Raw genomic sequence first — 25,892 nt, 5'->3', positions numbered from 1 at the left:
AAACCCCGCCAGGCAGCGCGCCCGGCAGCACGGCTGGTGCAATCACACCTTAGCACGCCCCGGGGCCGGGGCAGGCGTCGGCTGGGAAAAGGATGGTTTTAGCTGGGACTCTTGCAGAGCAGTAGCTCGGGGACTTCTGTCGGGGACGGGAGGGATTGCGGCGCTGTTCGGATGCAATGGTGGGACCTATTGCTCTCGCGGTGGCATCGCAACACTGCAAGATCGGTTGTATCCATTGCAATTAAGTTTGCGGGATCTGGACATGAGAGGACCTAGCGTGGACGTGTAACTGTGCCAGCTCTTCGACGTTTCTTCTGACTGCACCTCCTGCTCGTGTGCCTCCTTCCCAGCGCCTGGTTCCGACCGCGGAACACACCGATCCTCAGCGCTCGCATCCTGAGTCTCTCTTTGGGGAGTACCCGGAGGACCATGTATCGGTTTGCCTTGGTTGCCAGGCAAGCTGGGGCCCCCCTGTGCGGCCGCGGGCCGGGGGGCAGCCGGGGCGGAGGGTCGGACACGGCCCTGCTCGGCGCCGCTTCGGTGGCGGCGGGGCGGCAGCCGCGGGGACCCCGCCGGGACAGCACCGTGCGCTGGAGCAGCGCTGCCAAGGCCTCCGCCGTGAACATCAACGAGAAGGCGAGCAGGGAGAAGATCCTCACGCTGGAGTCCATGAACCCGCTAGTGAAGGCGGTGGAATATGCGGTGCGGGGCCCTATCGTCCTGAAAGCCGGGGAGATCGAGAAGGAGCTGCGGAAGGTGAGGCGGGGCAGGGCAGGGCAGGCAGTGCGCGCTCCCCGCAGCCCACACCGGCCCTGCCCCGGGGCACCTCTGGGGGCTCGGCAGAGCCGGCGCTGGGGCCGGCGGGGACGCCTTGACACCCCGCGGGGGCTGATGCGCGACCCTGTGGAAGCCTCGGGAAAGCGGGAGGCACCGCTGCAGTGCCTCCTCCTTCCAAGTTAAAGACTCGGGACCACGGGCAGCCTTTCCTCCCATCCCTCTTTGCCCCCTCGCGCTCTCCTCTTCCCGGCCCCGCTCGCTCCGCTGCGGGCACTCCCCGCACCCGCGCCCCTACCCACGGGGGGCGGGAGAGGCACAAAACAAAAGAACCCGCTGTCCGGCTACTGTTTATCAGTGTCACTGCCTGCGTAAGGCAAATAGAGCAGTGTTTACATTTCTTCGGCCACTTTGACCCTTTGCTGCAATCCCGCGTCCTTTGTGTTATACAAGGGGGTGACTGACCAGCTTTCGTCATACTGATAGAGCGTTTGAGTCGTTCGTGAGGATTTTAGAGATACTGCCTTGGCCGGGGCAGGGAAACGCCTTTGAAACCCCTAACAGGTGAGATGGACCCGGCTGTCCCGGGCACTGCTCCGCAGCCTCATCCAGCACTGCCCTGGGCTGCCCAGACTCGGAGGGTTGAAGGCTTCCTGAGACCACCGACACTGTGCTCCGCTGTTATTAATTGCAGAAGTCTGAGGTGCTTGAGGACAAGCCTTCCGAGCACAAACACTCAGTAGCACTGCCCGAAGTTTTTGGTGGTTGGTGCTGTTAGGAGGATCGGAAAATAAAGCAAGATAAAAGATACTCCTAAGGGTCTGGGCCAAAATGTACTAAATAAGGTATCCAAATCAGTCAATGCTTACGTTTGGTTCTTCATATTTTTTTTTTTCATATTCCTTAAGACTTAGTATTGGGAAAAAAAAAAAAAAAGAAACCCTTAGTAATACAGACATGGCTTTTTGCTTCTACTATTCAAACCACAGCTTCCCCTCCCAGCACAAGGACTCATTTTTGTTTTGAGTGAAGCATCTGGCAGAGTTACTTTTCTTTAATTTCAAATATTTTTCCCTGCCTTCACTACTTTAGAAAGTCTTGCTAATATGTTATTACAAGTACTGCAAGGCTGTTTTGATCAGTACATGAAAGGTGCTTTGACAAAAAAGTGCCATAGGAATTCTAATTGTAAGAGATTATTTTAATTCTCTGGTCTTTGTGTTACTTGGTTCCCCTTGCTTTAGAAGGTGAAGCATATTTTTAGCTCACTGTAGTATACACATCAGTTATGTATGTCTACTGAATAATTATTAAAAACAGCTTTCTAAAAAAAAATTTACTTAAAAACTTTAGAATGGTGATGGGGAATTAATTTCAGAACATCTGTTTTGATTTTTGCCTTAAAACTTGTTTATAAAGGTGTCATCGCGTTTATGCAACAAAGTTTCCTAGTGAGTGCCTTTTCCAGATTATAAAATCTTCCAGTGTTCTCACCAAGTATGTTTGTTTTAAAGTTAATATCACAGGGCAGGAGGTATTACTTGACAAAACAAATATAAAATGATCCTCACAAACTCCTCCCTACCCCCTGCTTACTCCAGTTACCAGCTGAGTCACTGACAGAGAGAATAACCTTCTGTACACTTTTGAAAAAATATAGGAGGAAGTCATTGCCAATGGCTTTATTAAAAGATTGCTATGTCAGTTTTGTGCCTACTTACATGGCATTTTCCATTTGAAAGTGTTTGTCTGGAACCAGTGTCATGAATAGTGTTAGCCACTGATGATGGCTACTAGCATTCCGAGAGGTGACTATTCTCTAAGATGACTAAAGCAAGCAAACCTCCCAGTTGGCAGGGAAAGAGGACAGAATTACTGCAAAAGTTGAGACAGTGTATCTGCAGAAAACATTAATCAACTTAAGGAAGCAGCTGAAAGACTTTACTTCCTTTCAAACTTCTCAAGTTATTTATTCCTCTTTACCTTCCTGATAAAAATACTGTTACTCCTTCTATTGTTTAACCAAGCTATCTGCTAAAGTGTACAGTGTTGAGTAGTAACAAAATATTATAGGTTATCTAAGTGCCTATTTTTTGTGTGCGTGTCTGAAATTAATTTCTGTGTGATCACAGGTCAATGGCTCTTCTTTGTTTACTTTTGACTAAAACTGGACAGTTACTTTTTTCATCCCTCTCAGTCTTAGCTCTCAGAGTTAGGTCAACCCCTGCCAGCAGAATTAACAGTGCCAGATAGAGGCTGATGAGGCTGTCAGAGAAAGGTGATGCCCCACAGCAGCTCTAGATCCAAAACTACTCTTCATTGACAGCAAAAGTTGCCCCATAGCAACTGTAACACGTCTGACGGGGAAGGAGCTTTGCCCAGTACGAGGTGGAAGTGCTGCACTGGTTGGGGTATCAAGAACAGGCAGAGGTGAAGCAATGACAGCCAATCTGCGTTTATCCCGTCCTGCTGGGATACCTTTAGTCTGAACTAAAAGCCCCTTAAATGCAGCCATTGTCTAATCAGATGTGATAGAGGCTCTCCCTCTTTAAACTTGGTTCAGTTCAGTTGCACTTCATACTTGCATAACTTATACAGCTTGTTACGTAGACTATAAAATAGGTACTTGGAGCTGTTTGCACAGTGTAAACTTTCATCTTCTTTGAGTTTTGTCCTGCTGTCTCAGATCCTGAATACAACTGCCTCTGTTATTCTATCTGGCACTTACTGCTTTTGTATATTAACTCAAATGATTACAATATGAGATGTAACTCCACACACAGAAATAAGAACTAAAATGTTACTTGAGACATCCCTGAATAGGCAACTGAAGGGCTAGCTCTTGAAAAAGTAAATAAAAATGAGGCATTAGTTTTAGCTCGTGTGCTTGGGACTAAGCCAGTGAAAGTGGCAAGAAGAATACTCTGTTAAAGCAGAATAAGATTGATTGCTTTGGAGTACAGGTGGGGCACGTTGTACCTGGACTTCACAAGTTTTGTTGGCTTGTGACCTGTATTCATCTAGGTGGAAAATCAATCTTTTGATATACATTAAGTCTTTTGAGATAGAAATCTTTATGCAAAATCATTGACTTAATTCCCTGAATTTTTTTTTTTTTTGTAGTTTTGGTATTGTGTCATGCTTCGAAAGTGAAAACATGTTTTTTCTTCCTCTTTGCTAATGATATTATTCAGCTGATTCTGGCTTACTAAGATGACACAGAAAGAACTGACTTCAACCAATTTCCTCGGTATTTCTGGGGAACTTTTTAAAGCAAGCTAGAGCACAGACATATTTTAATAAATGATTACACTCTCAATAGAACACAAACAATACCTTGTTTTGCTATCCCCTTTGTGTAGACTTGCTAACAGATGGCCACCATATCAAGTATAACTTTAATTGCATTTCAGATAGAAAATTGATCCTGAACATGAATTCAATGCAAGAATAATGTAATCTCTGGACAGAGGCCTTCTCTTTACTTAATCAGTAATAACAAGCTAGCTTTATCTTTACCCAGGCAGCACACATACCTGATTTATTACTTTGCATTCACGCTAATTTTAACTGACCTTGTTATGAAAGTCCCTTCGTATCTGTTCCTCTGACATTTTACTTATACTCTCCTTTTTTCTCCCAGTTCCTGATTGGGTTTTACATAATGCTGAGTTCTATGTCAGGTTGAGTTGACTTACTTGCAAAGCGTGTGCATATTAAACAGCGTTTCAGGATCCACAAGTCAGCTCATGAAACACTGGAAGCAAGAAGTGCCTGGCTCCATATAAGTCACACGACACGATGTTCTTCTTCAGAGTTTTCAAGTTACTGAAACAGAATTGTAGGGCAGAAGGGGGTAGAGGGATGGTGTACAGGGATACATTGGTAGCATGCAGAAAGTTCCTTCAGACCAGCACAGGTGGTTACCATATCCCACCCCTGGACCTGGAACAGTGGGCCTTCAATGGCAATACGCATTGGAACCCTTATTTTTGTGAACAGCCACAGCAGTCTGGCTTACTTTTACAGTAACAGGGTTGTACACTCATCTCCTGTGCCCACGCTTTTCATTTGCATAAGTATTGCAAATAAGTTGCTGTTGCATGTTTGTTCAAGTCACTGGTTCACTCCCTATATTTCTATTTAGATAATAAAAGTACCAAAATCCTTCTGCTTATGTAGGTGTAACCTCAGGCAGCTTCTGCTGAAGTATTTTTATTAAAAGACTGTAGAGCTTTTATTTTTTTTCCTTTTCTTTCCTTTTTTTTTTTTTTTTTTTAAACACTAATTCATCAGGCTTTGAAACTGAATAGAAAAAGTCTGTCTTAGAATCCAACCTAAATTGTAAATGTGAGTTGACTGTGTCCCTGGGAGTTGTGGAAAGATAAAACACAGTTTAGGCAATGACATGCAGAAATATAATTTGACATGCCAAGAAAAAGATAAAAGATTGACTGGTACACCCAGTAATGAAAGATGTTAAGCTTAAATTACCATCCTATAATTTTCTGCTTTGAATACGTGACTGTGTGCACACTAAGGCAGTGTCTTCCAGGCAAGAGCATTTGACCTCATTAAGACAGAGTGGTTGTTCCTCAGTTGTCTGTACATGTTGCATACATAAGTGAATCTGTAGTAAACCCCATGTTTTTTAACAGGGTGAAAATTGCTGCAGATGAAGACGAAAAAAAAAAGAGTTTTAAGAGTACGATTACCAAAATCATGTGTTCAGAAACACACAGCACACAAGATCCAGTTATTTGATCTTTTCTTATTGAATACAGTAGCAAAATCTATTCCAAAACAGCCCTTTTCCAATAGATCTTCAAGTTAAGAGAGTCCTAATGTCTAATCACTTTCTAATGAGTATTATTTCAATTCTGTCATTTGCAACCGCATTGAAATCTAGGGCTTTATTCATATAGGCTAAATTTCTGAATGCAAACGCACTTTGACCAATGTGTAAGGCAAAAATAACTCGAGGATAAGTTCTGTTCTGTGATCTGTCTATCAGATCTGCCAGTAAATGGTCAGCCCCACCGATTTGCTCATGTGATATGAGGGGACATGCAAGCCATCACTGCCATTTCCAGTCAAAATCCAGAATTTGCCTTCTCCTTCCTTCCAAAAACAGCTCATGTCAGCTTGAATTACACATGTATAATACAAACTGAAAGCCTTTCTCTGTGGTAAGCAGGTCAGGTTTATTTTTCTGCTGTGAGTTGTTTTAATAAAAAGATTGGAACGCTAATACAGGTCTTTGGGTCCCTATTAGTTAAGGGCCTCTGGGCAGGGCTTTCTTGGCCCTTTGAGAGGAGGAGAAAAAAAAAGGAAGCAAGCAACTTGGCTACTACAGCATAGATCTCAACTGTGCTGAGAAGTTTGGGTTTGCCAGCTCTCCTATTGTACAGCTTGTTTGTGCAAGTCACAGCAAAACCAGGCTCAAGGAAATAGTACAATGTTTCATAGTGTGATGTTATTGCCTGATAATCATCACGAGGAGACACAAAGCAATGGAAATGGAAGTGAAACAATTGGGAGCAGCCAGGAGTGGACTAATTCTGAAATTCAGAAATAATTGAAATACCATGCTGCTCTTTTGGGATTAAAAACAGCTCACATTTTCATGTGAGCTCCTCCAGGGAGCTCTTTTAAATCCTTTCCTGTTGCCATTACCAAATCCACACATGCTTCTCTCCAGACTGAGGGGTTTCCTTTGAAATTTGCTGAGGACTTAAGCGAGGACAGCGTTAGGTCAGCTTGCACCCTTCGTCACTCTTTCTGAGAACACCAGTTTGCCAACATTCTGAGATGGTGCCATTGCAAAGGGAACCTCCAGGCAGACTAAACCTCCTGGGAGAGCAAAGCAGCTCATGGCAGGGCATTGCCTTCACAGTCGTTCTGTGGGATAGTGCATGTTCTGGCCTCATGTTGTTTCTTTGATCAAGTAACTCTCCCAACACCTCTTGGTGCAGGTGACTCTCCTTGAGAGGCAGCTCATTGTTTGCACACTGTATTTATTCCTTGCCTGCTGGGGGTCTTGGGGCTGTGGGAATGTTTAGGGGAAGAGGAGGCTTCCCCAAACCTGGTTAACTACATGAAGATTTGTATTGACCCTGCACCAATGAATTCTGGTTCAGGTATAAAAATCCCTCCTCCCAACTTCTTGTAGTATTTAGAACACTGACACAGTTGTTAAAATAATTCTGTCTGACCTGCTTCAATTTTCAGATGTTTTTCATCTGGTCTCATAAAAGACAGCATTTCCTCTGAAAAGGGCAGAGTGACAGAGGTAACTAATTTCCAAAGAGCATATTCCAAATCCTGGAAGATTCCTTTATTCCATTAAAATACTTTCATTATCGAGAAGGGAGCAACTGAAAAAAGAAGGAACACATTTTTATATTTTCTGCTTTACATCAGAGAGTGAAAGATGGCTTCTGCAGCTTTAAAAATGGCTACTGCAATTAGTCTGTCTGCCAACAATGACAAAAGAATGGCAGGAGCCTGGCCTTGTTCCCCAGATGAAGCTGAATCACGTTGTAAGCACAGTGTGAGGTGCCGCCAGAGGCAGAAGTCTTTAACAGTGCTTGTTTTGTAGGTTTTTCTTCTAAATTCACGTGGTTCATACCCTCTTCAGTAGACATGAGTATCAGTCTGGTACTTACTGCTCCCGAGTTTGTTATTAGAGCTCTTGTTGTGCAAACTGCACTTTTCCAAAGCTTTGCCTTTTCCAATCCAGTCAGACTGTGTCTGGATCACACCTGAGAGCCTGCCTGCACTCAGGGAGGGGGAGAGGTGTGGTGAGGGCTGCACTCTATCCCCAGAGGAAAACAAAACAACTCCAATAACCCAGTGTCTGCTCCCCCTGTGTGTTCCTTGGTTTGCAGGGACATAAGTTGTCTCAGCACAGGTCTGTAGGTGACATGGTCAAAGACTGCTTAACCTTCTGCAGTGAAATAAATCTAACTAACTAGGTCCTGCTGCAGTCTTTTTCCTGCTGTTTTACAACCTGATGTTGAGGTTATCAGCATCACATTCATATTTCCTCCTTTCATACAGATGTTTTCATAGACCTTCCAAAAAGTATTTAGCATGACTCTTCCCTTGGATACCCGTACACCCCAGTGCCATCACCACAGGAGAAACCTTGACACAAGTAACCAGTGACTAATGCCAGTCTTTCGTAGGAATCTGTGTAGAATTCTACCTTGCAGTCATCTGCAGAGTCACAGGCACTGTCTAGACTTCCCTTGACACCAGCTTCTGATATCCTTGCTTTGAAACTTTGACCCATTAGCATTTGAGGCTTGTTACTATTTCCAGTTCCTCGTTTCTGAAATGCTAAGATGGGACTTTTTGTTCTAAAGAACTTCTTTAGAACTCCTTTAGAACTTCTTTAAGAACTTGTTTAGAACTTCTTGTTCTAAACTAAAATCGACAACTTCTGATATTCCTTCTTTCCCTAGAGAGATTGGAAATCAGTAGAAAAATACTTAGTGGTCATAGCAATTTGTGGATAGATTTCACTAGGAGGGATGTAGGGAATCTCATGAATACAGTTCTAAACAATTGCTGATATTTACTCATTGTCAGGCAAGGAAAAGGCTCAAGTTATTTAAAATCATCTCGCTTTTCTAAGACAAAAAGGGCAACAGCTCTTGAAGCTGAGGCCAAGAAGCACAAGTTAGTCAAGAGGACCAGGGGTTTTTAATGTGGGAACTGTGTGTACAGCACAGAAAACTGTTGTGTATGTTTTGCTTTTTTTTTCCAGATCAATCATTTTAGTAGCAAAGATAGTATGGGGTTCGTGGGGTTGGTGATGATTCTATACCTGCAGTGATGCCCACAGGCAATGATGGCTTAAACACTGAGTTTGGCACTAGTAGAGATCTGGATGGTATCAGTGCTAATAAACTACAATAAACCTGACACAGACACCAAAAAGATGATCTGTTATCTTTATCTGGCATCCCTATTCCTAATTTTTCATTTAGAGCTGAAATGCAACTCTTAATTTAGGGACTCAGATCAACAAGCATGAAAGCAAATGACTTGGTGGAGTCACTGTGTCACTTTCAATTATTTAAAATGAACTCTTTTTTTCAATTGCTGCTAAATTTAAGGCCATATAAAATTGACCCTTTTTGATCAGGATCATATAAGTCTACCTGTCTTGTTGTAATGCCATTTACAACTACCTATTCAATTTTAAAAGGAAAAAACCCCTATAGGTTATCAGTCACATGATGGAATGGATCTGTAGGGGGCATTTGAATCCCATTGTCACGTAACCTCTCAGACACATCATGCAGCCTTAAACCTCCAAATCCTGGAATACCTGGGAATCTGTGTCCCTGGTGACAACTTGTATTTTGGTTCTTGTTATCTTTTCACATCTGGGTTCTGATCTGTCACTGAGGTTCAACACATAATCCACCGTAGAAAAGCAAAAATTAGTTCAGGCTTGCCAGCCACAAATTCCATGTAACAATTCTGTCACTGCTAGAAGGCCTCCCTACTCTCTCTCAAATATACACCACAACAACTGTAAATTTATTTTTGTCATTTATTTTTCTTGTAATGTTGGCCTTAACTTTCAGATAATCATTTTTTATTTAAATCAGTAGTGTTTTTTTCTACCTGTCAGCTCTTTGCCTTTTTTCCCCTTATTTTATTTTACTATTTAAAGGGCTGTAATTGCTAATCAGCATTCATTAATGGCATTCCCTGTCTTCTCATAATGTATTCAGTTTCTCACAGGAAAAATGGCTGTCTATTCAGATTTCAGAGACTAGGAAGCTTGTAAATATTCATGGTGATTATTTAGCACTTCTGCTGTTTATCATACAGAGCCTCACTATGATATATTTTGTAAAACATCTCTACATGGAAAAGTGGGGTCCTGATACAATGAATATTTAGTCTAAATGAAAATAAATAAGCAAACAGTATGTTTACTGCTTTACTCTAAAAGGGCTAAAGATCTCAAGGCTTGTTTTGTGTGTGGTTTCTCAAATGTCCTCAAATCTTTTTAGTTTCTTCACTGATCCATCCCTCCCTTAGGTGTCTCTAAAGTTGCTCTCATACTGACAATTCAAAGTGCCTTTCTTTCATCTTTTCTACTTCAGCGTGTAGTTTTGAAGCAAGTCAGTCCCTTACTTGCAGCAAGCAGAAAAGTAAAAGGCAGCCTATAATTTAAAAATGTGTCACAGTCAACACAATTTCTGTGAACCATTTAAGATTTACTGGCACTATTGTATAAGATATGCATTAAGCTTTGCATTCAACACTGTATCTGCTCTGAGATTAGGCACTATATAGTTACAGTGTCTATATAGATATACATATATATATGTGTGTGTATATATGTGTGTGTGTATATATACATACGTATATATACATATTTATATACAGTGCCTATATATAGACAGATACCAAAAAAGAATCACCTACTTCAGTCCTAACAAAATATTCTGCATTCTCCCTTTCTAGGGAATCAAAAAACCTTTTACTGAAGTAATTAAAGCCAACATTGGAGATGCACATGCAATGGGACAGAGGCCCATCACCTTCCTCCGTCAGGTAAGACTATTATAAAATATTATTATTTATTTTTTACTAGAATGCCTTAAAAGCCATCTGATATGTGTATTGGTATAAATGATTCCCTAGGTGCAATTAGACTTTAAATGGTTCTTTTGTAAAGAATTACAAATTTTCATTTCTGAGCCAAAGGCCTATGCCTTGCTTGCTGATTGTCCTCTTTTAACAGAGTAGCTTTCCTTACTTCTTATATCATTCTCCATCCATACTTTCTTCTGCCATTTCTCTTATGTTATCAATCAGAACGTTCATTATCAATGATGTACCTGAAGACAGGAAGTGGTTGTCTTCAGAGAAAAAGCAAATGCCTTTCTTCACCTGACAGTATACTTTGAGATCTGCAGCAGTTGGGTGCAGGAGTTGTACTGTTGCTCATTTTGCACATTTTACCTCTGGACGAGTAAATTGGTGAGTTAACTTTTAGGAAAGACCACAACAGACTTCATATTTGTATATTATTCCTAAAACACAAGTAAGGTTAAAGCTTGTATTACACTGTTTACTGAGCATCCCTTACACACACCTGTAAAATCCTCAGGCTATAATAATGTAAATTCAGAGAGTTCCAGGACAAACTAAAGCTGTATCAAACTGGGGGTTACATTCCTTATTCTGCTAGGTCATGTTTCTACTTTTACTATGTTCTGTATCACCACTTCTTTTTTTAGTTAAATATTTCCCACAACTTCAAATTAGTAAGAACTGTAAGTTATTTTTGGAAAGGATTATTAGAACATGCAACCAGGACTTCGAAATTTGGTCATATTTCTCAGTTCAGCTTCATATGCAAACTCTTGACTTCTTGTCAATAAAGTGGGCTGGTAATATCCTCCACAAAGAGTGGAGGATAGAGCTGTTTAGAGATAAAATATGAATAATCAACTGTGCTTTACTGTGTTTGCACTGTGCTTAGCATCCTTGGACTCCAGTCTTCACGGTCTTTAATACAAATAGTTAATAGTTCTAGAATTCTGTTTATCAGCACAACTTGGAACCTGATAAGATTTCTTCATTTCTGTAAGCACTACCCTTAAAAAAACAGCTGCAAACTCTTCATCAATAACCTGTGTTTTAAATTAGCTGGTATTTGTGACCTTCATTTCCAAGGAAAGTTAACAGTGATATTACCAACTTAAAATAACCGTTGATAAAATGGCGAATTTACATTTTCTTGGCACTGCAGGTGGTGGCCCTGTGTACATACCCAAACCTGCTGGACAGCCCAAGTTTTCCAGAAGATGCCAAAAAGCGAGCCAGACGGATCTTGCAGGGATGTGGAGGAAACAGCTTAGGTAAGACTCTGTTTGAGATGCTCCTCTTGGTATTAGAAACAACAAAGGTAGTTTTGATAGCTGCAACAGTGAAATTTCTTAATCACATCTTATATGATTACAAGTCAAATGGGGAGGGCCTGGGACAGCCTAGTGGGGGAGGTTTGCAGGGTGGCTTATGGATAATCAGTGACTAATGGGGCAAATTTTTGATGTGGCTTATCACAGAAGGGTAGAGGGTGAGGGTTATACAGTTATGGAGCCCTCACCACAAAAACATCCAGGCATAACTAGAGAGAATGTTGAGCTTTTTTATACTAGGAAAGGGGCAGAGAGTACTTGTGAGGCTTTGTGCTGTTGTTATGGCATCTGTAAATCCCAGGCTCTGACAGCTGTGTCTCCTGCTAAGACTAGGTAGAGGTTTTTACAGTTCTGTCTTCTCTAGATGTTTCTCTGCCAAGGAGTTTGCCACCCCTGTAATGCTGGTATCAACATACAGTGTGTGTGCACCTCAGCTGATCCAGTTCACAGTCCTGTGTCTTAATTTTGAGCCATCAGTCCGAGTGTGTTGTCAGGTTATGAACTGGAGTATCAGAAGTTCAGGTATCCAGGTGATAATCCTCTGCAAAGGGAAATCTACACCACTGAAAGGTGGTGGTTTTTTACCTAGCTGAGAAAGTTTTAAGTGAATATGTCAAGGCCCTATTTCTCCAGGGTAAAATAACTCTTGAAAGAACTACAGAGCTCTGTTCTTTTCAGCCAGGGGTCCTACAAGATTACACCTGTAGTGTCATATAACTAAGTACAAACGTTGAATATTCAGTAGAGAGGAAATTGAAGAGACAATTCCTTTCTCATGTGGCAGCTGTACAGCCCACTTGTACCTGGCAAACACCACTAGAATTTCCACTCTGCAGATCCTGTTACAGCTGCTGGGTACAGCAAAGAGTCTGGCACACCTAATTACCTTATTTCAAGTAGGCAAACACTGACATTTCAAAGCACACATTACAGTAATTGGCATATTTCTTAATCCTTGTGATTGCAGTGCCTATTTGCACTGGCATATTTTGAGATTAGGTGCTTTGAAACTTAATAAAATAAGCAAGACCTAACCAGTGGTTACATTAGCAGTATTTCATCCTTGGACTATTCCTGACAACACAGGCTAGTACAGAATGCATTTTATCTTTGCCTTCTTTGTATCAGTTTTGTCTTTTAATATGGAACATTAAAAATACATTTATCAAGACTGAGAAGTTCCTCTAGCTCAATTCTTTTCCTGTCTTACTTTGGCACAATAAATCCACATATTACTGTTGGCATGTAGGAGTTAGTGGGGATGCATTTGAGATTTGACTCAGTCTTTCTTTGTAGTTATTCTCAAATTCATGGATGTGATGTGGTGTGAATTTTAAGAATGCTAAGTCTTGTCCCCTTGAGTGCTCCCTTCCCCTTAAGGGTGAGACCCCACAGCTCCATGTTGGAGTAAAATGAAAGGAATTCATCCTTGAATAATACTTCAGAAATAAGTTCCCTTTTCAGCACATCATGCATTTCCAACAATTTGCGTTAGCTTGGTAAATTCTGAGGAAGTAGACCTGAAACAGTTGCAATATTCAAATAAGATGATCATTCTGAACAAATGCTGTTAATTTCAGTGGATAGATTGAAATTCTGTAAGTAACTGGAGTCTAAATGTTTTTTTTTCTTGAAATGATACGTGCCAGGAACAACTGTGCCTCTAAATTCCTGAAAACTAAAACCACTGTATACCTCACTGATCTGCTGTACTGTTTTCTGCCTCCTCTCCACTCTCCCCTGTCTCCAGTATCGTGTATCAGCCCCTTCTCCTGGCCCCTGTAGCTCATCAGCCTCTGCACAGCACTCCTTAAACACACAGTCTGAGGCAAATGGACCTGCAGCTGAAAGGAAGCCACTGTGTTGGTAGTCTGACAGCTCACTGCTGTTGTTTTCTTGGCTGACAAGGAGAGATTGGCTTCCCTGGGAAAAATCAAAGGTCAAAACCTCATCCTTCTGTGTAGCTTTAAGTGCTCTGTTGTGTTCTAACAAAACCTTATTTTCAACAAATTTGTTGATCCAACACAAAAGTGGCTTCACTAGAAATGGTCATTTGAAGCGTTGCACCCACATCTAAACCAGCCTATTTAAATGCATTAATTGCAAAGTTAATGTGAATGTCTTGACCTGTGGGTATGAACTAGAATAACCCCACTTCTAGTGAATGTTCATTTGGCAAAATCCTAATCTTAGTACTGAGTCTTGCTACTCCCAGGCCATGTATGAAGGCTCAGCTATGTCCTCAACTTCTGTTGTGCCCAAACACTTTGGGATTCTATGGACATCACTTTGCATGTGGGATAACTGGCATTATCTTCCCAGGTATTTGAGAAATTTCCCCCTCTTCTCTGTACAAAAATACAGAGTTGGGTTTATTTATTTGCATCCCACAGTGCGAACACACCGGTTCTATCAAAGCTATTCACTGAGTACAGTTAAGTGCAGAAGTACAGGGCAATTAAGTGTTATATCCACAGAGTCACAGCACTCAATGAGCACAAGACAGAAAGACATCTTAGCTTTGCTCTCCTGCTTTACCAGCAGCCTCTGAGTTGTGGTCAAAGACCCATCTACAGACCCACAAGAACTTTTAGTCTTGTAAAAGTAAACATTAAGGACATCAGGGAACTTCATGCCCTGAATTATACTTTGCCCCATGCAATTGTGCAGTACTTGCAAAGCTTCTTTGTCTTTATAAATCATGGTTTCACAGAAGTGTTACCAGGCAGACTACTAGCATATAACTGAGAGATGAGAGTTAAGTCAGGCACAATTATTCCACTCCATCCAACAAGCAAAGAAGATCCTGCAGCTTCATGACAGTGTTCTAAAATAGATGTACACTTGTCACTTCATTGTCCATCAGTTTTAGGCTCCGTAGCTTGAGTCCATTCCTCACCTTGGCCTAGGCTTGTTTTTACTCTTTACTTCTTGCATGTACTCAGCAGTGATGCACACAGGTACCTAACATCTCATTTTATTTAAAATTATTAGTTGTGCTCTGTAAACTGCACATGAGATTGGGCTGATCCTAGGCATTTCTGCTCCAAGTAACTGAAAAGTGGTTGTGGGAGCTGCTGTGGGGGAAGGAGAGAAGCAGTGTAGGAATTTTTGGGTTTCAGACTGTGGGAAAAAATGGTATAATCTTATTTTCATATTGCAAATAAGCTCCTTATCTTTGTCATGGAATTGAAGAAGTTACTTTCCTTTCTACTGCACATACTACCTCCCTTCCTTGTTCCCATTACTTAAATGGGTGTTGGTTTACATTCAGAAACGATTTGACATAAAGAAAGCAACTGAAAGACAGTAGACATGGGATTGCTGTCCCAGTTTGCAAAGTAGCCTTTAAGTCATACTTTTTACCAATGTTATTTTTGTATTTTAGTGATACTGTATTTGTCTAATTCCAAGTTTATTCTTTTGCTCCCTTTCCTACTCCTTTGAAAAAAAAAAAAAAATCCAACCCATCTTGGTGATCCAAAGTGCTCATATATACAATCTAATCCTTACAATACTAGCTCAGGAGTTCTGTTAGCAAGCAGAAAACGTGATGTACATTGTACTCAATTCTCATCTTATTCTCTATTTTGCACAGGATCCTACACTGCCAGTCAAGGTATAAACTGTATCCGTGAAGATGTTGCTTCATATATTGAGAGAAGAGATGGAGGGGTTCCTGCAGACCCAGATAACATTTATCTCACCACTGGGGCAAGTGATGGGATTTCCGTAAGTGTTCTAATTAAACCTGTCCCTTCTTGGTACAAACTATAATTTATCAGTTACCCTTGGAAATACAGATCTCTGTTGAGCATCTGGTCTCACAAACTCTTGTGAGTTTGATCTGATGGATGCTGAAGTCACATTCAATGTGTAACCACTATGTGGATGTCACATGCCAGCGAGGGAGCAGGTGCGTCTCTTAATTTACATTAACTTGTTCCTTTCTGTAAAGATACTAGGAACTACACAGATGCCTAAACAGAAAATTTAGAACATTCAGACCTTTCAGAATAAATAATGATTGTCTTCAGTGGTTAAGATACAGAAGCACTGAAGAGTAGAGGGTATCAGTCAGCGGCAGAGAGAAGAGGGAATGACCTCAGATGTGAGAAGTCTCAACAACTTATTTTCCTAGAAAATTCTGCTAGTCCAGATCATTGCCAATGAAAATCCCAAAGATCTATTTTTATAACCGGCTTGTTTGGGAAAAAATTCAGTTGTCTTCAACCAAGGTTCAGAGATTGTCCTTTGTTAAGACAGGCATAATTGTCTCTATTACATTCTTCCTTTACACAGACACATTTACTGATACCAGCAGAACCACCAGCAGCTCTTGGCTTTTATTAAGGCAACCTTTCCTAACCCGTTGGTAGGAATGTTTTTAAATGACATCTAGTGGCAGAGCTCAGAATGGCAACGTTCTGACAGGAACAGCTCTCCAGATGCTGATAGTGATTTGGCTTTCCAGAGTTTATTATCCTGTCAGCTTGTAAGGAATGGCAGCACAGCACATCAAGTCTGTACCATGCTGATTTGATTTCACCAGTGATGACAAATCAGCACTACTATGAGCCCTGTTATTTAGCCCTTTCAAAAATAAAACAATTATTTTTTCATAGCTTGGAAAAAAAGAGGGTATTAAGCAATTTTAAAATATGCATTTGGTCCTGATTATATATTTTGAACGCATGATATTTTTAAGCATGGTTTTGGTCTCTTCTGTTACTTGAAAATGGAAACATGATGTGACTGCAGTTTTGTTCCCAGCTAGCCACAATTCCTCCTAATCTAAAACAGGTCTCTGTTCCAAAGGAGAATCTCCACAGAACACCAGTTCTAATTTCTGGATTTATTTATTGATCTCTTGTGGTTAGTGAGATAAAATAAATGGAAGGCAACAAGCAAGAACTAGCTGAGGCTTCTTTGCTTACAACTGGGCACAGCAAAAAAAATCTTCATCTTGATATTCCTGTTTCCAACTTTCCCTCTAGTGTTGTGCTCAGAATGTTTTTCCTAAATTTTGCAGTTGATCAGGCATGATCTCTGGAAGCCATGACATGCAGAGGAGTTCCATTAAACTGAGTTAGACTATCCTCACTCAGCCAGTAATAACCTGAAATAAATAAATGCCCTTTGATATGAGAAGATGATTGTATGCTTCTAGAACAGAAATCCACCTTAACTTCAGACTTTTTTAGGAAGGAGGATCAGTAACTACTATTAACTCTGGTGTGTGATACTTTTGTTTCTAATCCCTACTTTTTCCCCAGGCAATTTTAAAGATCCTGATCTCAGGAGGTGGAAAATCCCGAACAGGAGTGATGATTCCTATACCACAGTATCCCTTATATTCAGCAGCCATATCTGAGCTCGATGCTATCCAGGTGAACTACTATTTGGATGAAGAAAGATGCTGGGCTCTAGATGTGAATGAACTTCGCCGTGCCTTGAATGAAGCCAAGGCATATTGCAACCCAAAAGTCCTCTGCATCATCAACCCTGGAAATCCCACAGGTCTGGGAATTTTGCTTAATGGATGGGTTTTAAAACCATTTAAAAATTTTTTTTCATTTTTTTTGACATTGCAGGCAAATCCTAAATACACATCAAGTATGTAAAGCTGAATTTTAGAGTTAGTGCTCTAAATTGGACAGTATGTCAGATTTTCAGATACATTTTTTCAGTGTCATGGAACTCCAGAGAGGAGGGAGCAGGTTCACTTCACTGGATCCCTTCTGAAGCCACTGCTTCCCCTGAACTTTTGCAGACTTATGGAATGACTTTCAACCACTTCTGGTCTTTATGAAGGATCTTGCCTCTGGCATGGCCTGTAGCCTTTTGCTTCTGAGAGGCAATGGCTGTAGATTCTCCCTGAACTCAGTGGCAACCACCGCCTCCCTCAGAATTTAGGTTTTTGAGCAGTTGAGGTTGATTAGTGAGAAACTAGACCCCACTTAACCATCATGCCTGTGAGCATTTGAAATTGTAAGTTATACACAGAGTACTCTTAATAAGCCATTGATTGATTACTGCATCTCACACTTCCTTTGCTTGAGATGGACTAAGTTACCTTGAACCATAATTCCTCCAAAAATGTTTTTTAATTTCATACTTGGTGAACTGAATTCTGAAGTTCAAAAGCACTTTTCTGAGGAAGAGGGACATCTTGTTGAAAAGCTAGAAGTCTTGCTGGGTATTACTATGTGTGTATATATATATATATATGTATACACATGCTCCACTAACTTTCTTCTTGCTTTAAAAATCAATCTACAGGACAGGTGCAAAACAGAAAGTGCATTGAAGATGTGATACACTTTGCCTGGGAAGAGAAACTTTTTCTTCTGGCTGATGAGGTAATGGAATATTCTGTTCTCTCAAAAGCACAGCTGAGAGTATGAGGTATAATTTTGTTCCATGCATGGTATTGGTATTTTTTAAGTACAGGGAACAGATTCTCTGTTATCATATTAAGACATGAACAAACGTGCAAGATTCTTAGTATCAGAGGATCAGTATAATAGGTGGCTTGATCTGGATTTGAACTAGAGGAAAAGTGTAGGGGACACAAGGAGGAACTTTGCTGGAACTGACCTAAAAACCTGTGTGAAGCTGAGACCACTTCAAATGAAAGAAACAGAAGAAAAATCAATTTAAACATGCAAGTAAAGGTTAAATTGTATACAAAGAAGCTCAGTGTTCTTCCAAAGGCTGAACCTTTAACTATGGTCACATGATATAAAATATATCATGACAGTAACTATTACTTAATAAAGAACCTTGTGTCTTCTAACAGCTTTTAAGTTCCGAGTGTTACCACTGTTTCTTCAGTTCAGATCTGTCTCTCTAAAAGGCCAGGTTTTATCCTTAGTTGGGGGAACAGAGCACATTAATGTCTTCTGACTGTTCAGGTTTACCAGGACAATGTGTACTCTGAAGGATGCCAGTTCCATTCTTTCAAAAAGATTCTGTATGAGATGGGACCCGAGTACTATAACAATGTTGAGCTGGCCTCTTTTCACTCCACCTCTAAGGGATACATGGGCGAGTAAGTCTGATTTAGTTTTTTTTATTTCATCTTCCTCATTAATCTGGTTGGACAGGCCTTTCATGTTACTGACCTGAAGGTAATCCACCGTCTTCTATTAATTTTAACTAAAAACTATCAAGAAAAGAAAAAAAAAGCATTTAAAGCACAGAGTAACGGATTAACTCTGTGGTTTTCAAAGTACAAAATAATAAGCACATTTATTTCAGACACTTAGTGCCTCAGTTCCACAGAGGTGAAATCCTACAGTCCCAATCTGGACCTGTGATAATGGAAAACTGGTCTCCAACATTCAAGGAAACAGCTCAGTAATCTGTGGAATGTTTGATGTTGTAAATATTTGGGTTTGGTTGTTTTGGGGAGGAGGAGATGGAAGAAAAAGAATTTTGTGATGAAATGTGTGCTACTACAGCCATATGCTCCTGTTCTGGAGATTAAACAATCCGTGTTAATTGTTAACTCACCTTACAGGGAAGCTGCATGTACACCTTTATCTTTGCATGGGACACTAGGATCTAATGACATCCCATGTAGTTCCATTTTAAACCACTACCAGTATAGCAGCTGTTCCAACAGCCTGTATGTTACATACTGTAAGATTGTCATTAATTGTCTTTCCCCTTCTGCAGACACTTTCATTGCTTTCCCAGTATTTATACACTTGAGGTTGACCAATCTTTTCTGATCACTTTGTCGCAGATGTGGCTACAGAGGAGGTTACATGGAGGTGATTAACTTGCACCCAGAAATCAAAGAACAGCTTCTTAAGCTGCTTTCTGTTCGCCTTTGTCCCCCAGTCTCAGGACAAGCTGCAATGGATATTGTAGTGAATCCTCCAGTACCTGGAGAAGAATCTTATGCACAGTTCATAAAGGTCAGCAACAATGTTCTTTTATGCATTTCCTAAACATATCCTAGGTATTGGAAACTCAAAATATGCACAGGGACATATTTTCTTTCCTTTCTCCTCAGACAATCCTGTAATAAAACCAATTTACAGAACCATGCAGTGTATTTAAAATTAACTCTATATGACTACCTTGAAAAATACTAAGAAGACATTATCAAATCAGCTTTCTTGCTGATAAATTCAACTTTTCTCCTGTGTTTAATTTGACTAAATGAGATTTTCACTCAAATCCAAACAGGAATGTAAGTTCAAATACAGTTATAAAATCAGCCTTGTTCTTAGGTGTATCCAGTGCCTTTATATACTGAGCAACATGGTAATCTGTGTTACATCTGTAGACACAGTTTCTCACCTGTAAAAATGAAACTGAGTCTGGCTTAAGAAATTGCATTGTCAAGTCAGATCAAAGGTTCAGCTGATGTGGTCTCTAAAAACAGCCAAGGGTGGATGCTCAGAAAGAAGAATGGAAGAAGGCACACGGATAGAGAGACTCCTGTAGGTTATTGTCTGTCTGCAACACTTTGTAGCTGTATCCTGCTAATGCCTCTTTGCATTGCTGTCTTTAGGAGCACAACTGGAATTTGGAACATTGTTTGCTCTAATAGCTCAGCAAAGCCCTAAAAGTGTTTAATTTGGGGAAGGCCCCTTGAAGCATCATAGTTTCCTCTGGAGTTTTTATTGCCACTTCAAATATGTCCCACTGAACACCTCTCTTTTAAACAGGAGAAAGAGTCTGTTCTGAACAATCTTGCCGAAAAAGCCAAACTGACAGAAGACTTGCTTAACAAGATACCAGGACTTCACTGCAACCCTCTTCAGGGAGCTATGTATGCTTTCCCACGGATCTTTATTCCTTCCAAAGCCATTGAGAAAGCAAAGGTCAGTCAGTCACTTCTACCTCAATTAATTTTAACCTTCACTGGCCTGTGCCTGCCACTTCTAATGATGAATTTTTATTCCAGAGACAGAGTAAGCTCACACAGTTACAAAAGCAGTACTTCATAGACTATGTATGATCTTAAATATAACACAACCTTCATTTTATGAGAGGAAAACAAAGCAGGGCATTTCATCTCAGTGGTGAGGCTTTCAGAGTGAGAGTTGTTGTTCAAGGCATACAAGTAGCTGGACCTTTGCAATTCCAAATTGCTGCCCCTGCCTTGGTTAGGGAGGCAGTGGACTGGGAAAGGCAATGTGCTACTGACCCTGCAAAAGAAGCCCCACTCAGCAAGTCTGGGAAAGAGGGAGGTTTCCTTACAAATTTTACCTTTTTGCATTTGGATCAGTAACCTCTATAACTGAAAGGCAAGTCTTTCTGTTCCTGACTAGAGCCCTGATACCTAATGTGTAGTACTTGGTTTTTTAGAGGGAATTTTATCAGCACAGCTGAGAACAAAAATAGGGCTGTTTTTCAGCTGCTTATTTGATTAGGTGTATAACCTGCATTAATTTAAGAACTTTCTAATCAGCAGATAATTGGGGGGGGGGAATAGTAGCTGCCAACAGAACTGGAACACACAGTTCTCAAATAAATTTAATCTTATAAAATGTCAGTGCCTTAAATTTTTCTAAGTACAATTTTGAGACTTTTGACAAAAAGTTAAAAGCAAGTCAAGGAGAATAACAAAATTACTTAAAATCTTTCTTTTGAAGTGAGTGTTTTGTTTAGGTTCCTCAGCCCTGTTCCTTCATGAAGTACTGTTATTTAATTCACAGTGTGAACTTGTGAACTGTCCCTCACCTTCTTTAGTAAGCAGAATAAGAAACTACTAATGTAAGATAAGTTTTGGGGAAAAAGGAAGGAATAATGAAATTCTATGTATTTTGTATCTATATATTCTATAATAATTCCAAAGCATCCCTTCCCTTAGGCTCATAAAATGGCACCTGATATGTTCTACTGCATGAAACTTCTGGAAGAGACTGGAATATGTGTTGTACCTGGGAGTGGATTCGGCCAAAGAGAAGGAACCCACCATTTCAGGTACAGTTTCTGCTTGTTTAAAATCAAATTAATGGTAATAAGCAAAACACCATCCCAGTACTTTCTCTTCTGATTAAATATTAGGATTTTTATTTCAGTTTATGTTGTCTCACTTTAAACTGGACAGTTTCAGTGGACTGACAGCGAGGCCAAAGACCTGGTCTGCTAGATGAGCTGTCCAGGTTTTTGTGGTGTTTTCCCACATAATTTATTCTGTTTTTATGCACTGGCATTTGAAATACCTTCTCCAGGAATACAAGCAATAATAATATCTTAGACTGTAATCCTAAAGTTGGCTACAGGATTAAAAAAAACTGCCTTGCATTCTTCTGGGAGGCGGGGACATTAAACAGCTTTTCAGTATAGAGAAACTGCATTAAAAATGCAATATCTCGCCTATAAATCTCCTCCTTAAGCACTCTGAATAACCCTTCACTTCACCAAAACAAGATGTTGAGCTAAATAATCTGATACCAGAACTGTGAACATAAACTCTGTTGCTTTTGCTTCCAATAAACAACACTTTGCTCCAGCCAAGCCACTGATACTAGAATTTATCATGGAATTCAGTCTTATTCAGCCTGAGACAACATAACAGAGGGTATCTTTAGCCTTGGTAGTTCTGCTGTGGTATCTGGGTACATACAGCTCCAGGAAAAAGCCATTCCAGCACCAGCGTGGGAAAAACACCCTCTTCTGTAGGTCTGGCACACAGTGTGCCATAAATACTCTGTGGGATTTTCACATCATGCAGAAGAAGTTAAAAAGGGACTAAAAGCTGCAGAGTGGGATGTTTCATTGTTCTAATGTTTCTGAATTCAGTTTTCAGTTTAAGAGGAAATGTACATTTATTCATAACTGCCCAAGTGTGGAAAAGCTCAAAAAACTGGGTACAGTTTGGTATAACAACTGTGGAAAACTGCCCAACTGTAAGAAATTGTTGTTTCTTACTGATTACCTTCTTCACCACTCCACAGAACATAACAATTCTTGAATTCCTATGAACTAACGAATTGAAACAAATAGCTCTAATTTAATAGTATAGTTCAATTAAAGTAGAAATGCATAGAACAAGAGAATCACATCAAAACAGGTGTTAACACATTACTGTGCCCTGAAATTAATCAAGATCTGTGCAAAGATCACAGTTCAGTTTGTTCTGAAGATAATCTGGGTTGTTTTTCTTTCTCTCTAAATATTATTTTTCAGAATTACCATTCTTCCTCCAGTAGAGAAGCTGAAGATCCTACTGGAGAAAGTGAAAGACTTCCACATAAAGTTTCTTGAAAAATATGCATGAAACTACTGTGGCTTTTCCTCCCTCGTCCCCTCCCCTTCAAGGCAAATGAAGACAATGAACAAAGATGTGCTGAGAATGTGCTGTTCATCTAATTTACATAAATTCAAAATAGAACCAGTCTCAGATACTGCTACAGCTTATTGGACTGTTAAAGTTAATGTCTGGTATAGAAGACATTGTTACATAAACTTGATTTTAAGGGGAAGGGAAAGAAAGTGAAGGAAGCGGTGAGAAGAAAGAGTCAGTTAATGTTTTTGTGCCTTGATTGGAAATTACATTGTGAATTTTGGACTCAATAGGTTGGGAAAGGGAATTGCTCACTAAAATTATTACTGTTATGTGGGGTTTTTTTACAGAACAGAAATGCAAAGATCAATCGTTTAGCTAGGAAAATGTCCCATCCTAAAATTCTACTAAACAAAAATTCAAACCCCTACATTATAGGTATTGTTTGGTTTAATTTTTGTTTTTGTTGTTGTTAATTATGAAATGTTCTCTAGATCTGATTAAGCATGTAGGTACATCATGCTTATTAAAAAAATTTTTGGCACTTGTGTGCAGATACCTTTGGAATTCTGCAGAAAGGAAATCCTGCCATCACAGCATAATCAGGATGGAATATACAGTTTTGATCAGAGAAGTGAATATGGTGTCTGCTTGGACCCTATTTTTTTGAAACTGAAACGTAATGAGGAATATTTTCTTCTTCTTCATGTGCTGTTCAACACAAAATCCCAGCACAAGAGTGCTGAACATTTCCTCTCATTACAATTCCACGAGTCTCCTGTTAGCTCTCATCTCTTACACATGTGGAACATAGTAAGGTATTGTTTCAAAGCAGATGTGAGCACAGTCAGTCTTTTGAAGTAGGGTAAGACACAACACACTTCCAGAAGCGCTCTGTCCATGGAGAATGTTTGTTTGGAATCACGTCAGAGACCTGCGGTGTGGCCCAAATCCAGCTTGAACTGGCAAAGACCAACACATGTTGTTACCAGGGGAAATGCTGAGGGGGATTTCTAATGAAGGGAAAGGTGTTTAAAGGAAAATGTCTTGCACCAAGCATAAAGAGAATGGTAGTACAGCTGACACTTAAATCTTCCACTGGCTGAATGACCCTGAGTGCTTATTAAAGCCCAGCTCAACAAGGTTGCTGTCTAGGAGTACAGCTTTTTTGACTCCACTGATCTGTGCCAGTTTCCCTGCAAAACAAAGGACAGCTTCTGTTTCTGTAGAGCTGGAAGCTGGACACCTCCTGCTGGCTCTGATAAAGGGCTAAAGGAACAGAGCTTCCAGTATTCAGATGTGAAAGCATTAGCATTTGTCAGGCTTCGCCTCAGCATTTACAGAGTTTATTCATTAAGGATATCACATTTAATCTAGTAGTTAATTTTAAGTTACCATATAAAAGTAAACTCATTTTCATGTCTATTAGCACTTTGTTAGGCTGCCTTTGTAGCTGGTTCAACATCCTATGCTGATACAAGTTACTAAATCCAAGGGCTACAGAATCACCGTATGGATAAACCTGTGCCAATTTATTACATGTGGAAGACGAGAGGCGTTGCCAGGAACTTTCCTTGCAACAGCAACCACCAGTCTATGATACAGCATTAGCTCCCAGTTCCTTGCTGAAGTCTGTGAGAGGAATTTAGTCCTCAATCACCTGCCAGTGGTCCCAGGTTCATGAATGAAAATGTCACGCTGCTAAAGAGTCACTGTGGAGGCTTGGAGAGAAAAAAATCATACTTTTATCCTTGGAGAAATGCACTTGTGGGAGGACAGCAGACTGAGAATACTTATGCTGCTACTATCCATTGATAAAAACAACCTTTTATTTGTTGGTATCCTTAATATGCACTAATAAAACAAATCCAGAAATCAAAACTGTAGTAGGAGATCAGAATATTGATGTGAAAATAAGACAAACAGCACTTTCCTATTCTGGGAATGTGTCCAAGTGAGATCTGGCTTTGGACTCATAACGCAGCGTAGATTGAAGCTAAGATCTAACAATGGGCGTTAGAATATTTTTTTATATTTTTGTAACTACAGCTTTTTCATGGGGTAGTATTTGTAATCTAATAAGTCAATAGATTTTATATTTGCCTTGCATTTGCACCTGATACTTCTGGAAAAAAATGTAAAGGTTTACAAGTTTCTAATGATAATTTACAGGTGTGAAAGGCTTTTTGTTTTAAGTCAAGACAGCAATTCTTATACTTTTAAATCAAAATATAATGACATAAACTGAGTTTTTTCTAAACATTCTATTATGGTGCCTTTTATGTTTGTGACATTATAAGGGATAACAATTTGTTCTTGATGCATCTCATGTGGAAGGGTGGTGATTTCTATTGTCCATCCACAATATTTGTATGTATTGTGATAAGGTTAATGTGCATTTTTGTGGAACAATGCTGTAAAGCTAAGAAAAGAGGCTAATTTTCCATGTCTTTGAAGTCTTTCATTAATAACAGACAATCCTTACTTTCAGATGCATGCTTCTAGGTTTGATCTTCCTACAGGTGCTCCTTATAACAGTACTTCAGATGTATGAGACTTCCAAATAATAAAGCACATGTTAAAAAAAGGGTAATAGTTCTCCATTTCCTATGTCACTGAAGCAACACCAGCTGGATTGCACTATGACACATTAACCCCCTGTTATTTACTAAATATTTACTACTATTTAGCATCCATGTACCAGATCATTAATCTCTGCATCACTTCAATTTATGGACTTGAAATTTGTCCAACTTGTTACCACAAAACTAATTCCTACTATTGCAGAACCTCCCTGGGCAACCTGTGCCAGCACCTCACCACCCTCACAGCAAAAAAGTTCTCTGTAATATCTAACTTAATTTTCCCCTCTTTCAATTTCTACGTGTTGCTCCTTGTCCTATCAC

General features: G+C 40.1%; 1 protein-coding gene across 2 annotated transcripts; it reads left to right on the top strand.

Moving 5' to 3' along the window:
* Positions 1-25,579, top strand: LOC114060381 (alanine aminotransferase 2-like). 2 transcript variants are annotated; one of them, XM_027889854.1, is made up of 11 exons: positions 1-756; positions 10,270-10,359; positions 11,564-11,672; positions 15,331-15,464; positions 17,009-17,252; positions 18,015-18,094; positions 18,650-18,786; positions 19,486-19,660; positions 20,420-20,575; positions 21,568-21,680; positions 22,890-25,579. In XM_027889854.1, the coding sequence occupies exons 1-11, from the start codon at positions 430-432 to the stop codon at positions 22,978-22,980; spliced, it is 1,656 nt and encodes a 551-aa protein (XP_027745655.1). In that variant the 5' UTR covers positions 1-429; the 3' UTR covers positions 22,981-25,579. The 2 variants fall into 2 exon arrangements, with proteins under 2 accessions (XP_027745655.1, XP_027745656.1); XM_027889855.1 differs by having other exon boundaries at positions 4-756; positions 18,650-18,782; positions 19,482-19,660.
* Positions 25,580-25,892: the final 313 nt, after the last annotated feature.

Source organism: Empidonax traillii, unplaced genomic scaffold, assembly GCF_003031625.1.
Source record: "Empidonax traillii isolate 1590-97213 ecotype Southwest subspecies unplaced genomic scaffold, ASM303162v1 scaffold273:size739602, whole genome shotgun sequence".
NCBI classification, from domain to species: Eukaryota; Metazoa; Chordata; class Aves; order Passeriformes; family Tyrannidae; genus Empidonax; species Empidonax traillii.
The sequence above is the reverse complement of the archived record's forward strand: the minus strand, read 5'-3'. Positions and strand labels throughout refer to the sequence as shown.